A 15839-nucleotide genomic window follows, 5' to 3' on the forward strand; every position below is an offset into this window, starting at 1 on the left:
CTGAAATAGCCTAAACTATGTTAGGACAATTCTCTTCCTTAAAGTAAGGCCAATAACTATTCCCAGTCACTGTAAGTAATTGAAAGTCATAGCAGTATTCTTTAGTATTACAGAATACCAATAATTTTACTATGCTTGGTTTTGCTGTATTTTTAAAAACTAATTCAGATGAGCCTTCCTTCCTCATATTAATATAAAAGTTTTTATCATGCTGTCATGCTTTCCCCATCAGTATCCCCCACAAGTACACAAAATATGGGGTAGGGAGAAAAGCTAGTTGATGCCTTTTAAAATACAGAGCATTTAAAAACTGCCAGTTAGCAAATAATCGGAAACATCATCTATATGTTATTATATAAAACACCATTTCACTTGTTTCAGATGTTTTACTGCAAAGCCATTAACCAAAAGTTCCAGACAGTATATTTTTGAAAAGTACCACTATCTGGAGGAATAAATTCTCCTTCAAGCTAGAACTGTTTTAACTATAATTAAAACTCTGTTACTTAAGCTATGTAGTTAATGTATAATTTACTTTTGGGATCTCAAAAAACAAATAGAGCATAAAAAATGAAAATTCATCCAAATAATTTCATTCTAAATGGACGGTTAACTTTTAAGATCACTAATATTGAGGTGTAATGTGGCATATAATACACCATAATAAAGTCTAATTATGACTAAAAACCTATACATTGAGGGAGTATAAAAAAACGGGAAAAATGCACCAAAATACAGACTAGTTGGTAAAGCTTGGATGATATTTGCTCCCCCTTTCCTCTATTTAAGTTTTTTTCTATTATAAATGTATATTGGTTTGTCTTGAAAATATTAGTGCTAAAACATTTAAAATTTTTAATTAGACATGGGCTTACAGACCTATGGGGGTTTATTTAGTAAATCAGCAACTTACAATCTACTGGATAGATCCAACCAAAGAAACATAAACACTTGCCCATCACTCCAGGCCTCCTGCCAACTGTTCAAACTTTCAGGATCAAGTAACTAGTATTCACTAGAGTGTGGCAGAATTGTGCCTCTGAGCACAGCCTGGACATTTTGGCTGCCAGGGGGTTACTTTCTCCTCATCTTGCTTGAAATTTTAAGACACATGTCCTTTACGGTTAAAGCCTTACTATTGCTGGCTTACAATCTCAATAAACTATACTGACAAACATAAAGAAATGCAAATACCAAAAAAAAAAATTAAACAGCCATAACACCACTGACAGTTTAATGTTCACAGATATTATTAAAGTTGGTCACTAGAACAGACAGGGACAAAGAATCACACTTTATCTTCATTCATTCAGCACTAATGACAGAATAGATGGGACTTTTACAATCTTTACAAGAAAGGGAAGGGGGTACGCTAAGTAGACTTAAGGTTCAATGGCAAAGACTAGAAAAACAATCATACCTAGAAGTCTAGTAAGTCACAACCCAAACCTTACTATCAAAGGTCAGGTACCTGTTGAAATTCTGCCCCCACCCATTATGCTCAGTGTCTCATCTTAACCCATTAAAAAATAAAGCTGAAGTTTAGTTTTTTCTACTTTTTTACAAGTTTTGAATATTAAGAATTAATGACTTTTAATGAAGTTAAAAATTTCTAACACTTTATGCATTAATGAAAACTGCTCCATCTATGTTGCACATTAATGGGACAATATGGCAGGGTGCATACTTTGAATAGAATTCTTAATTAAGAAAAGTGTAGTATGCTAATTACTGATATAGCCAAAAATATTCTCCAAATTAATATCATTATACTGAATTAAAACTTTAAACTAAACCTATACTTGAAGTGTAAATCTAACTTAAACATGTTGGATTGACCACAAACCTGTTTCCTTTCTTTCCCCTTCCTTATAGAGATATCTCAATGGACTTAAAGGCATAAAAAAAGGTTATACACAATATAGGACAAACATCAGGTAATTGTTAATGTTAGAAAGCTGAAGACCAGACGAAGGAGCAATAACTGACATGACAGAACAAAAGAAGCACAAACTTGGTGCCTACAAAGAGTGGCTGGGGCAAGAATAAAAAAGCCAGTTTATCCAGCAGAACCAAAGGTACATAAATCACTGAAATAAGAGAAGATCTGCAGGTTTAGGGCCACCAAAAAATAAAAATAAAAAAAAATGAAAAGGTACATACCAAATGATATTATTAAATTTCAGAATTCCAGGAATAGAGAAGATACTAAAAGCTTCCAGGGAAGGAAGGGATGGGGGAAAATGACTAAAACTGGTAATATACAATGTATCACACAACATCAACAGACTTAAGAGCAACACTGTAAATGGGAAAACAGTAGAAATGTCTTTAGAACTGCAAAAATTAGCTGCAACCTAGAATTCTATGCTTGATCAAATAGGAGGCATTTCAGAGAGGCCAGATCTCTAAAAACTTCTGCCCATGTACTACTTCCCAGGGAAATGTGCTCCAGTAAAACAAGGGAGTATAACAAGACAGAGGGAAACAGAGAATCTAGGATATAGTGGATCCAACACAAGAGAGCAGTTATGTGAGATCTCAGATGACTTCAGAGAGATATGCCAGGGAAATAAGCACAGAGCAGGTCTAGGGAAAACCAGTTTATACTTGAGTAGGATGATAAAAGGCTAAGGAAGGTTGTTTCCAAGGAAAAAAATGGAACAGATGTGTTTAGTAGATGGAAAATATTTTTGATAGGCATGTGACAAGTGTTACAACATTTTGGAGGGAAATTGTTGTTAAAGAACAGGCAAGAAAATATAGTCAGGAAACTAATTCCATACACACAAAAATGAAAAATTATCAGATATTAAGTTAATGTAGCATAAATGTAGTATCTCTGTTTGACAGTCATATTTGTCAAATTATTAGTTTTGTTAGGTACAAAAAAGTGTGTGTGTGTGTGCGCGCGCGCGCGTGCACGCGTGCGTTTCTTACAGCAGGGAGACCAGCCTACTTACTGCATTTGACGATGTGAAATCTTGGCTAGGAAGAGGGGGGTGAGATTATCCTGGAAAGTGTAGAAGTGCTCAGATCTCAGTTACACTTGAGAAAAAGAATGAAGGGTATACAAGGAAGTGGCACAGCCAGAGGACTATATATATGGCTCAACAGTAGAAAATATTTGTATAGTCATAATAATGTAAACACTGATTCTGATTTAATGAAAAACCATGTAACATGTTGGGGGAATGGAGGGAGGGAAGTAAGGTCATGGTGGAGTGAGAAAACTAAACTTTCCACCTGCTATGACAGGAGGTCAATAAACAGTGCTAAAAATTAACTTAGCTATTAGACTTTCATTACTTTTGTTAAAAAATAAGATTTAAAAATTAAGGCAAAAAAATAAGGCAGATCTTTATACCACAACCATGTTATTGAAATTTAACGTAAATGTCAGAACCCTTAAAAAAATGGGCATTACTAAGCCAAAGACTTTCCTCACTACACATTTGATAATTAGGAAAACAAAAGAGATTTAGAAAACCTACAAGATGTCCATGCTAATGGTTCTGGACCCATTATATTTTTTAGGAATCATTGCAGACAACTTTTAATTCAAACTGTTAGTTTCTTAACTTTTCAACTGTTTACTTACATGGTTTACATAGTTGTTCTTCCTCTTTTCTCGCACTAAGAATAAAAAAAATTAACTGATCAATTCTGATACAAGTGCCATAGAAAAATAAAAAGTTGCTGATTATCTGACATTACCAACATACAAAATGAGACAAAATTCCATTCCATTTTTAAAGATAATTTCCAACAAAATTTGTAATTTAAATCACCTGGTAGGATGGGCTCCATAAAGTAAATCTAAAAATTTGGTTTTACTTTTTGACCTAATAGAGTCTATATTAAGTACAAATGAAAGACTCTCCATGTACAGAAGAAAAGGCAGAACAAATTAGGCCAGGTGAGAAACTTAGCTAATAAATTGTACCTGTTACATATCTGAACGACTACCCAGTAGTAGTGTCTAATCCTACATTTATACCCACCTCACTTGAATCCCCAGCATCTAGCAGTTGACAGCTCTAAAAACCAGTTTCTGGCCAGGCACTAACCCCTAGATGCACCAGCATCCCCGGAAGCATCCTGAACCACTCACTGGTAATCAACTAAAATACCTTACTAAAAAAATAAATGTCTTTACTCAATTGGAAAGTAACTATTTAAATTTAAAAATGATTGTGCTAACCTAATTAAAAAAATCTACAGCACACTAAATCGATTTGCTCTCACAAAGGCCAGAAGAAGAAAAGGTCCAAAGAGGGTCTTGGGCTGTACTTTGTTTCCCACACTGCCGCCTTCAGTGTGAGACGAGCATAAGCACACATTCCTTAGAACTGAGGAGAGAGCCACGGGATAACTCTCTTTCTGCATGTGAGCTCTCCCTACATGTGAGCAGTCCATGGCTCTGGAAGAAACTGAGAAATACAGCCATTCTAACAAAAAATGATCTGCTCAATACACATACACCATGAAAAGGCAGGTTAGAAACGCCCATTGTTTATTGTGCTGCAATACTTCAAACATTATGGAACCCTCACTTCTTGTATGTCCACTGTCATAATCAACTGGAAAACTTGGTCATGTGTGGCTTTTTAAGCAAGTAAACTAGATTTAACATAACATTAAGGCAAATAAGCAGGCAAGCAGGAGTATTAAAATCCTGCAGTTCTGCTTGTTATCCTAGAACGAACAGAACACAGAAAATTTACACTCGCTGAGGCTAACCTGGGCAACCCCACAGGGACGTGTTTGCCCTGATGTACCTTTGGCACAGCATCACATTAAGATGAGAAAGTTCTGAATTGCTTAAAAATTCTGAGTAGCATCAATCTGGATGTGAGATGGGATCATCTGGTGGAGCACTATGTAAAGCGGGCTACATCTTCATACGTAAACTGATTTTTTTGATTTGTTCAAATGAAAACCTGTGACCTAAATCCTATCACTCATCTTTAAAACGTGTGCTCTTTGGAGCAAGGGGAAAAGGACCCAGCTGTCTGTGAAGAAACAGACCACACCTACATCACACGGCCAACTGGCTGTTCATAAAGAGGTGGCAAAATGTGTAAACAGATCGTCTACCTATTCTCCTCACTGAATACTTTCTCTAATACATAAAACAGAAACAATTTTCAATCTTCTTTTCAGAGGAAAAAAAATATTGTCTTACCATCCGTTTGAGATTTATTCAGAAAAATTGTGCTTGCCCTTGGATGGTCAGAAGGGTTTGATTCCAAAGCTAACTCTGTATAAAAAGAAGAGAAAAAGGAGTGATAATTTAGTTGAGTAGAAAAACATGATTTTAAGAAAAGGTATACATCAATACTGATCATGTTTAACAGTGCTGGGAAGAGTTTTTAGTAATGATAACAAGCCAATTTTAGTAAAGCCAACAATATAAAAATTCTGCTGGAAAAATGCAAAACCAGGCTATGTCTTAGGCTTTTTAAAAAACTTGCACCTAAATAATCTATGAAAATTTTAGATGAATATATGTGTTTTCCCCCTTCTATTTATCAATTAAAAATACATAGTCACCCTCCTTTATGCTAATACTACTAGCACATTCCAGGAACAGTCTCAAGAAGCAAGTTCTACTGTGGCCAATTACTGTCAGATACCAACTAATTTATTAAATATGCCAAAATCAAATGAGTGGTTTCTGGCAAATATTCTTTAGACATTTGGGTTAATTTTAACTCCATTCAACAAATGAACTTATTCAGTTTGCTGTGTTTTACTTGGGGGCTATTCATCGTGGCAGACTGAAAAGGATAGCATAAAAGCTCAATGTTCTAATCTACCGGTATACTTTAGGGATAATGATTTCTAATACTTCCATAAAAGTGAGTTTTAAACTTTTTGCCCTCAATTTCCAAAGCTAAAGTCTTTCTTCTTCCTGCCATGTCATAATTATTTTGGGGCTTCAATAAGAATTCTTTCTGCAGCTGATCATAGGCTGCTTGTAAAAGAATTTTCTGTACCTATGTAACAGAAGGTCTGCCTGCAGTCCACCTTGCACCAAGGTGGGATAGTCTATTTCAGCAAGAATACAAAATAAAGTTGTCATTAAAACAAACAAACAAACAAACAAAAACCCTATGGTACTCCTCAGTAATGTCCCACTCAAACCACTTAACCAACCTTGTAAGAAAGTGAACCGAGATCCTCAAAGAGGAATGGTTAAGGCACTATTTCGCAAACCACATAATAATGGTTCTATTTTTAAAAGGGTGTTTGGTGGTCAAATCTAAATACACTATATCCCGTTACTTAAGAGAATCGAAATGCACATTGCTGTTAAAAACTCATCAGTCAGTAATGAATGATGTCTCACAGCTTTTCACAAACTCGTCCACCTGGAATCCTTTTTTCCTCCAAGTAACAGAATCTTGCACAAACATAATTTGGGACTTCCTGGTTCAACAGGAACCTGAACTGCCAGCACTAGAAATTTATACAGCTAAACCAAATGCTTTGTTTTTTAAGGAAATTCCTTTACTGAATTTCAAGTTCATTAAACTGCTTTTGGAGCTTGTATTCAACATTCTTATGTAAAAGGCCCATAAAACTATTTTAAAGGGTTTTTTCCCACATACTTTAAAAAATGAGACAATGATAGTTATTTAGAAAAATAAATTAATTCAGTTGTGCATAAAGTGACAGGCAGAAACTTTTACAGCTGCCTCTAACCTCAGGCTTCTGAAAGGATTTAAGACTATTTGCTACCAAAAGTAAAGCAAATATATTGCCTTTTAATCTAAAAAATAAGCAAAAATGTTTGCAGAAGTAGCCATATTATGTATAAATGCCTATGGCATGATAAAGTTTTAAAAAATTATTTAGGGGTTGTGATTAAAATTGCATTTTAAAGACCTACCACTTTTATATTATTAATTTAAATTGCAACTTAATTTGACATGATAGGTTGATGCAGGGAAAGTATGACTTTAAAAAATTAAACTAAGGTCTCAATGTAAATATTCCCAAGAGGGAGAAATGTGTAAAACCCCACTGACATCAAATACTGCTTTTCCCCTAATCTAAGATTCTATCAATTCTAAGATCCATCTCAATTGCACAGATGTTAAAAATATGAAAATATAAATAACCTTAAAATAAATAAAATGCATTACTAAAGACTAAAAGTATACTGAAGTTATGCAATTGTTAACTGTCAATAAATTATTTTTCCTTGTCAAAATATGAGGATGGTGACCAAGAAATGATCTGACAGAATGATGTTAATATATTCCAATTAAATAGAAATGTCAGCAGTTTCTGGCCAAATGATGGGCACCTGTTTACTCAAGGCTTCCTGCATTTACTGAACTGCTCTATCATCCCTATACTATGCATTGCATTTATTAATCATTATAATAGTCTCATGGCCCAAACACAAAATTTGGGGTCTAACAATTACCATATACAATGATGATTTTATCTCTTTCAGAACGCATTTGTCACCCGTCAGGAAATTCCTACCCAATGGCCTTGAGCCGGCCTGCCTCACCAGAGGGCACACGGCATGCGCCTGCTCCCCCCAGTCTACTGCTCCTGAGCCTTGCTTCTGCTTTCCTAGCCTCTGACCATCCTAACTCTGGCTTCCAAACTACTCCTGCAGCTGCCTCTACCTTGGTTCTCAGTCTTGCTTGGTTTAATTGTCAATCCATCTTTTAGTGACTGTGACTAAGATGTGACACTTCACATAGAGAAGTGCACAAGTACTTTGCTTAGTGTCTCAGACTTTAAGAACATTTCTGAGTTGCAATTTACCTCAATTTCATTTCACATTATGCAATGTTACTATTTTAACCTACATTTAATTACTTTAATACACTTTAAAAAGGGGGTGAGGAAAAAAGGTAGTATCCCCAAAGCTGCTCACATGATGTGTCGTTATATAAACTCTATTCCTATGTGCTATAAATCTGGAATTAACATTCCTGCTCCTGCAAGCATCATTTTTCAAACCTTGGGCAACTCAAATTTATACCACTCAAAACCTGTCTTCTTATATGTAAAACAGATATAATTCCTATACTCAAACCATTGTGAGAATCAAATGAAATGCAAGCGCAGTCTATGTAACACATAAAGCACAACAAATTACAAATCTTTCACAAATTAACTCAAAAGCAAAATGAGAATGTTTAGCATTACATTGGAGAGTGTATGAAATGTCCACTCATTAAATATACCCAAGCATCGTCTTAAGTAAATACATGCTTTAGCTGCCCACTAAAGGGAAAGGAATGATATAGTCACACAATTAGCAAGAATTTCTCCCAGTGGGTTTTTCAAAATAAGCAAATACATACTTTCCCTGATTCTGTCATATAGATTACTTATATCTTCTCCTTCCTTTTTCTCATGTAACGTATCCTAGAGATTACCACATAGCAGTAAAGAAAGCTCTTACTCTTTATTATAGCTCCATGGTTCTCTCCTGTGTGGACGTACTAGTTTATTTTACCAGACCCTTTTAGACATGAGTTATTTCTAATATTTTTCTTTTGAAAATAATGCAACAAAAACTTTGTGAATGTATGGTTTCATATTTGTGGGGTACTCTTCAGGATAAATTCCTCGAAGTAGGATTTCTTGATTAATGCATTTGCATTGTTGTGAGATTACAACGTCACCTTCATGGGGTCAAACCCCATTTTGCATTCCCCAGCAACATATGAAGGTAACTGTTTCTTCAGCCTTACCAAAGAATGCAGTGACAAGTTTATGGGTCTTCTCCCAATAGGAAAGAAATAGTCTGCATTTCTTTTCTGTGACTTGTCCATTCAGATCTTTGTTCCTATTTTTTTTTTATTTTATTTTAAAAAATATTTTTATTGATTTCAGAGAGAGGAAGGAGAGGGAAAGAGTGATAGAAACATCAATGATGAGAGATAGTCACTGATCGGCTGCCTCCTGCATGTCCCCCACTGGGGATCAATTTCTTTAAATCAGCCTTTCGGCCCTGTTTTTTGTTCAAGCCTCTGTTAGCTCTTACCTGGTCTCCCTGCTTCCACCCTATTCTCACACAGTGGCTTCTCTCTCTCTAGAACATCATTTCCCTGCATATATAATAGTCCAATGCTTTCCCATTACAACTAGACAAAAAGTCATATTTTCTGTCAAGGCCCATTAGGCACACAAGGTCTTAACCCACCATATTCTCCTGGCATCATTTTCCCTCTGCTGCAGTCATCCACGTGTCCTTCAGTTCTTTGCCTGCACTTGGCATACTGCCACCTGAAGAATTCTGCATGGAAGCCTCTCCTCCATCCTCACATGGCTCCCTCTCAGTGTCACTTAAGGAGAGCAGCTCTTTCACCACCGACTTCCTTGATTGTTCATGTGTTTGCCCCTGCGCTCCTCTAAAATGTAAGGACCTGAGTTAAGCTAGGGGCTTGTCTTGTATATATCACTGTTTGTCCTACATCTGGAGTGGTGCCCAACAGACATCTAACCATTTCAGTGAACCCAAACCAGTAAAGTTTGTCCCAATTTTCCTATATCTTCTAAGTTTTCATCAAATGCTATCTTTCGATTTGTCATCTAAGATCAGCATTACTTTCAGATCTTAGAGTAGCACTTATTCAGAATTAAAGAACCACAGAAACCTAAAAAAGGAGTTTTAATGTGCAGTGAAAAACCAATGGTTACTTTAATTTGGAATAAGAACATTTAATGTTAAAACACCTTAACTACAAAATGACATCCTAATTAAGTTATAAGAAAGTATACTATCTGAATTCTACAGGGAGGTACAACAATGCATCCATTTTTATGTGTCCCCAGAATAAAGCATTATAATGGGATTGTGTATGGTTTCACTTTAAAAGATGGCTAACCACAAAGGGTGAGTAAATGAATAATGCTCCAACCATTTGATGGTACACTGAACAGTTATTAAAAGGCCTGCAGTAGAGCTCCATGCAGTTGCATGGAAATACATCCTGGAGCGCTCTCCTGGTGTCAAGCAGTTCCAGGAGCTTTGTGTCATAACCTCTCTTTATAACAAAAAGTTACAAAGTAGCACATAAAGAGTGACCTCCTTTTCACAGAACAAACAAAATGTTATGTTTATATGCATACAAAAGACTCAAGAAGAATCAACACCAAAATATAAATAAATGTTCTTGCTATTAGGAGCATAAGTGACTTTTCTGGATTTTCTAAATCTTTTACATCAAATGCTTATTAATATTCTCACACACACACAAAAGAGGGTTTAAAATAGCTACTGGAAAGAGGAAAGATCTGTTGCTCAGAGGTTTTTCCACATAATATTCCTTCCCTACTCACTCCTTAGGGAGAAGGGGAGGAAGGGGTCACCTGAGAGAGCACCTTTAGCCAGCAAATTAGCAAAGCTCACAATGTCAGAACATAAAAGGCTGTATAAAAAGTTGATGAGTAATAAATTGGATAATAGAACCTTAAGTGTTTTGTGTGTGTTACTGATACTACCATCAGTTACATTAGATATAGTTAGATAAAGGCAAGGTAGTAGAAAATTATTTTAAGTTTCTCTGCAATCTATCCTAGGTCCTTGGGATATCTCTTTGAAATGGCTTGAAGAAATCATGTTCTTGTGTCGTAGAGCACCATTCATGCATGATTTTGTGTAAGTAACCAAATAATTCAATTCTCCATTGTAGAAAAGCTGAAATGTTTTACATCGAAGTAGGTATTTCTTAGTTTCCAGGGAAACGGGTATAAAACTGTCTGAAATAAAGACATTAGAAGCAAACTTTTAATATACTTGTACTTTATATTTGGTGTTCTGACCTTGTTTCTATGGAAACTTATATAGCAAATGCTGAAATTGAGGTTTCTTATATCACTTTATTGAATCTCCTCCCAAAATTAAAAACAAATTGAAATGAAATTTAACGATCATGTTAAACATAAAAAAGGAAGTTCTATCATGAACTCTATTTTTTTAACTCTTCTGATTTAACACTCCTGATCACAGTCCTATGCTTAACCTTTGTTACCTTACCTGCCCTCTTCAGCTTCTCTGAAAGTCCCTCTGCCTAGGGCATTCTTAGCTTCAATCTGAAGTCACCAGAACAAATTCTTTAAAATATATCAACTTATTTACCTGGTAAATTCATGCTATTTCATGACTTCTACTTTTATTCTTATTCATCATAAGGAATTTAGAAACATAGGATGGAGCCCTGGCTGGGTAGCTCAGTTGGTTAGAGCGTTGTCCCAAATACACCACGGTTGAGGGTTCGATCTCCCATCAGGGCACATACAGGAATCAACCAATGAATGCATAAATAAGTAGAAAAACAAATCATTGTCTCTCTTTCTCTCTCTCAAATCAATACATTAAGAAAAAAGAAATATAGGATGGAGAGGTAAGTGTTCCTTCTGAGTTGTGTACAATAATTTTGATGGGAATAATCAAGGCTGGAGTAAGTTAAGATAGGCCCACTCTATGGAGAAATTATAAAATATAATCTGCATTCTAAAGAGGTTTTTAAGCACCAGAACTGAATTTGGCATATCTATCACCTCCGTGTCAGCCTTTTCTGTTAAGTAGCTGTGACACAGTCATTTCAGTCTCTCTTAGTTTCTTCACTGGCAATATAGGGAGAATATATACATGAGCCTTATTTGTAGTTACTAGGGCCAAATGAGATATACATGAAAATGTATTGTAAATCTTAAAAGAATATATAAAAGTCCTATTCTGGTCTCTCATCCAACACCACCCATCTAATAACCAGTTTGTAAAATCACTGAGAGGCTTACCCTACAGCACCTAAAACTACAGCAGAAGTTTTCACAAGTACTTACTTGTCTTGGGTTTAAAGGTACAATTAATTCCCATAATTTGTTCCTTTTTTTTTTACAATATTTGAATATTATGAAAAGAGAGTACTTCCCAGTTATAAAGCCACATCCACTATCTGGGTGAATTCACAGGCTTAATTATTCTAACTTTTAAAGAAATTAAAAGCTCAACTAAAGTTTAAATAGAGTAAGAACTATAAGACATTTTCTCTAAGAAATAAAATATTCTCGAATTTAAACGAAACAAATGGGCCTTTAACATCTTCATAATACATTGTTTTCTACTTCAAAGAACAGTCATCATTAGCCAGGTTGCTTCCCAGAATTATTTTAAATCAGGCATTTCCTCTCTCCTCCTCCCCACCCGCGCACTACCCTCCCTGCACCCAACCAGCTGTTTGGTCTTTATAACTTTTATTCAACATTCTTAAAGTTGAACAGGATCCTATGGGTGGGTGGGGAGAGGAAGGAGAGGGAGCCATGGAGACAAACATTCTTGTGCAGGATCTGGCATTTTAACTCCCAAACCTTTATATTACAATTAAAGTCTAAACTTACGTTTGTTTTTTCTCATTTGGAACTTTTGACCAATAGTCTCAGGAACCACCCCACCTCTCCATTAGAACAGGCAAAGTCGCTGAAGTAAGACAAGGCATGTTTGTGTCAAAGTGTGTGGGGGGGACCTTGCTCTCTGCAGCACTGGCAGAAACATTTCACATCCTTCAGTTATTTTAAGTTCCCTCTCCCACATTTTCTTGCCTTCTGCGTTCAAATTATAGTTGAAAGAAATAAAGCAGCTTCTATCCAACTGATAACTGCCTATTTAAGAACAGACAGACAGACTCTCCTCTGCCAGTCTCTATTGCGAACTTAAGTAACCAACCCTAAAATGTTTGCGTCTCAACCGTCCCGAGTACCAACTACCTTACTGAGGGGGCGGCAAGGGTACCACCAGGCCCCTCCTTACCTGGCCCCTTCACCTGGGCGCCATCCGGATAGGTAAAAAGAGGGAGATCGGATGAGTACTCCGGAATTGTGGTAGTAAAGTTTTCATTGAGCAAAGGGAGAAAATCTACCCCAAAGTCTTCATAAAGTCCCACCAGACGTTAAATAAAGCCACAGACAGGCAGGGCGGAGGGCTGGAGGGTCTCAGGCGGGGCTGAGACATGGGAACAGAAGGAACTGTGCGTTTGGTAGTGATGAGGGAAATAAACTGGCCGATAGGACGGGGAAAGAATAAGGGGTGGGGACGCCAGGCAGAGCCAGCCTTCCTCCCCGGTGCCCGGCCCCGGGAAAGCCGGCTCCCGGCAGGAAGGAGCCCGAGGCGGTGGCTCTCTCCCCGGGGACGCGGGGGGCGGCGGTGGCCAGAGGTACTCCCCAGACCACCCGCCGTCTGTCGCCTCCTTACCGTCCGGCATCTCCCGGTCGCTGATGTGCTGCAGGTGGTGGCCCTCGCCGGTTCCGAAATCCAACTCCGCGGGCTCCAGGGCAGCGGGCGAAGGTGCAACTGCCACCGTGTCCCCAGCCGCCGCCTCATAGACCTCAGACTCGTAGTCCGGCTCTGCCGGCCCCGAGCGCCGGCCCATGTTGGGGCTGGCACTGGGCTTCACGCAACAGGTCAACGTGTTCCCCATGGGGTGCCTACACTCCTCGCCGCGGTCGCCGCCTCCGTCCGACCCCGCACTCCGCCGCGCTCAGCAGCCCCCCTCCCCCAACAATGGCGCGGCCGGCACGGGCAGCCCCGGGGCTGCGCCGCGCAAGCAGGCTCGGCCTCGCCCGCTGTTCGCCCGGCCGCAGGGCCGCCGGGCCCCGGGCAGGGCTCCGGGCCCGGCCGCACCCCCCGCCGCCGCGCCGCTACCGCCTTCCCCGAGTTGCCTAGTCTGTGAGGGCTGCGCCCAGCCCGACTTATTTAAAAGGGGTGGGGACCAGACAGGCGTTGAAAACTACAACCACTGCGAGAAGAGAGCGCAGCCGAAGCTCCTCCTCCGCCCGCAACCGCCTCTCAACTGAAAGCCGTTGTCCGGCACGGCACCAGCCAACCGGAACGCGCTCTGCGATCACCTGGTTACGAGGGACCAATCACGCCCGGAGTTCTCTCCCCCGTCCCGCCTCACTGGGAAGGTGGTGACTCACAATGCGCTGCCCCGCCCCCTCTCCTCAGCGGCCCCGCCCCCGGCCGGCGCGCCGCACACCGCGGTTTCCATTCATCGCGCGCCGCGCGGAGCTCTCCGGTCCCGCGGAAGCGCCCGGACACGTGCCGGTAGGAAGTCCCGCGGCCCCGGGCTCTATGGGGGCCCCCGTCAGCGGCGAGCGAGCGGGTCCGCAACTCGGGTTCGCCGAGTCTGAGAGCTGACTAACTTGATGCATTGCTCAGGGGGTGAATTCAGTTCACCCTCATTTGTTGACAGTTTTTTTAACTAAAAGCTCCTACTCTGCCTTCCAAAAGTGATAGTTTTCGCCTGCAGCTTGCCATAGCAAGCCCTGGAGCCCGGGTCCAACTCCGAGAACAGCGATGGCTGTGTGTCTTGAGAGACTCGCGGACACGTCGCCCTTCCACTTCCTCATCAGGAAAATAGGGACCCAGCTGGTCCCTCCCAGCTGGGGCACCGGGGAGTCACCTATTCGCTTTCCTCGCCTCTGGCTCTCCCTTCCAGGGCAGGAGTTTCCAGATTTTCTTTTCTTTTTGTAATATTTTCAATTTATCTCTTTTCTTTGACAAAATCTGCAAACGCCAAACACCAATCCATCAACCAACTTGTTACTCGGAGAATTATGAAAAAAATAATTTTTTTTACATTTGTCCATTCTTGCACAAAACAACTTAAAAACAGAGAGAAATGACTATTTTTGAAGACAGTCTTCCTCTGAAAGAAAGCAGGGGGGGAAAGTGATTGTAAATGCATGAAGCTGAGAGTTAGTCGTTTCACAGGACATCAGTTTCTGGAGCATTCCCAGGCTAATTGAACTCAATTATTGGTATAAATGCTGTATAATGATGGGCAGTAAGTGGCAACAAGGAGAATTAGCCCTTATCAGCTCTCAGGGCTGCCAGGCCTCACAGTAATTCAAAGTTCTGCTGCTAGTTTTACCGCAGAGAGATCCTGAAGGAACCAGGGAACCCTGACTACAGGGTGTCACCCCAGGCACACATTGTAAGTTGCAAATTGCTTCTTGCTCCATATTGTTTCCAAAGGATAAGATTTCCACAAATGTTCTCCCTCGCTAGAAAACATTACCTTCCATCCTCTACTTTCTTGAAAGTTTAGCTTTATTTTTGTTGTTGACACTCCCGCTTTCCCCCGCCCCCTTCCCTGCCTTACTGAAGTCAGAGCCATTTTTCTTGCAATGATTTGACGTGTTCTCCTGTTACTTCTAGGAGCCTCTTTCACAGAAGCCTCCTCAATCTAGCTGTTGTTAGAAACGCTGCGGGAGTTTCATTAAACTTGAAAGCAAGGAAATGTTTGAAGTTTTTTTAACCAAGTTTGTCCCCTAGAAACAATGCCTATATATTTTAGGACACAATCTTCCTCATGATGACTGTTGTCCTACCGTGGAGACATCTGCTTTTATCCTCAGAGCACAGCATCCACCCTCAGGTACCCCTAGAATTTTTTTGTAAAAAGAGATGAGGACAGTAAACTGGATGGATGTAGGGGCCAGGAAAGCTATCTTAAGAGCCATATTTGCCCTGGCCAGTTTCTCAGTGGTTAGAGCATCGGCCCAAGGACTGAAGAGTCTCAGGTTCAATTCTGGTCAAGGGCACGTACATGGGTTGCAGGCTCAATCCCCCAGCCCGGTCAGGGCATGTGCTGGAGGCAACCAATCAATGTGTCTCTCTCTCTGTCTCTCTCCTCTCCCCCACCCTCTCAGAAAAGCAATGGAAAAATAAAAAAATATCCTCCAGTGAGGATTTTTTTTAAAAAGTCACATTTGACACCTGAAACTAGTACAGAATATTGAATGTAAACTTTAATTGAAAAATAAAAGGTCGCATTTGAACAGAAAACATGCTT

At 39.5% G+C, this 15839-nt stretch overlaps 1 protein-coding gene across 3 annotated transcripts in view; it reads right to left on the reverse strand.

The window, feature by feature from the left end:
* CCNYL1 (cyclin Y like 1) overlaps positions 1-13496 on the reverse strand; it is a 29878-nt gene extending 16382 nt beyond the window's left edge. For 2 of the 3 annotated variants that reach the window (XM_016196715.2, XM_016196713.2), the window contains exons 1-3: positions 13235-13493; positions 5189-5263; positions 3602-3636 (exon numbers count right to left, since the gene is read on the reverse strand). In XM_016196715.2, coding sequence (XP_016052201.2) covers positions 3602-3636; positions 5189-5263; positions 13235-13460 — 336 coding nt within the window. In that variant the 5' untranslated portion in view covers positions 13461-13493. Of the gene's footprint in view, positions 1-3601; positions 3637-5188; positions 5264-13234 lie in introns of all 3 variants that reach the window. The other variant, XM_016196714.2, reaches the window with a different exon arrangement.
* Between the last annotated feature and the right edge of the window lie 2343 nt (positions 13497-15839).

Source organism: Miniopterus natalensis, chromosome 8 (assembly GCF_054644295.1).
Source record: "Miniopterus natalensis isolate mMinNat1 chromosome 8, mMinNat1.hap1, whole genome shotgun sequence".
NCBI classification, from domain to species: Eukaryota; Metazoa; Chordata; class Mammalia; order Chiroptera; family Miniopteridae; genus Miniopterus; species Miniopterus natalensis.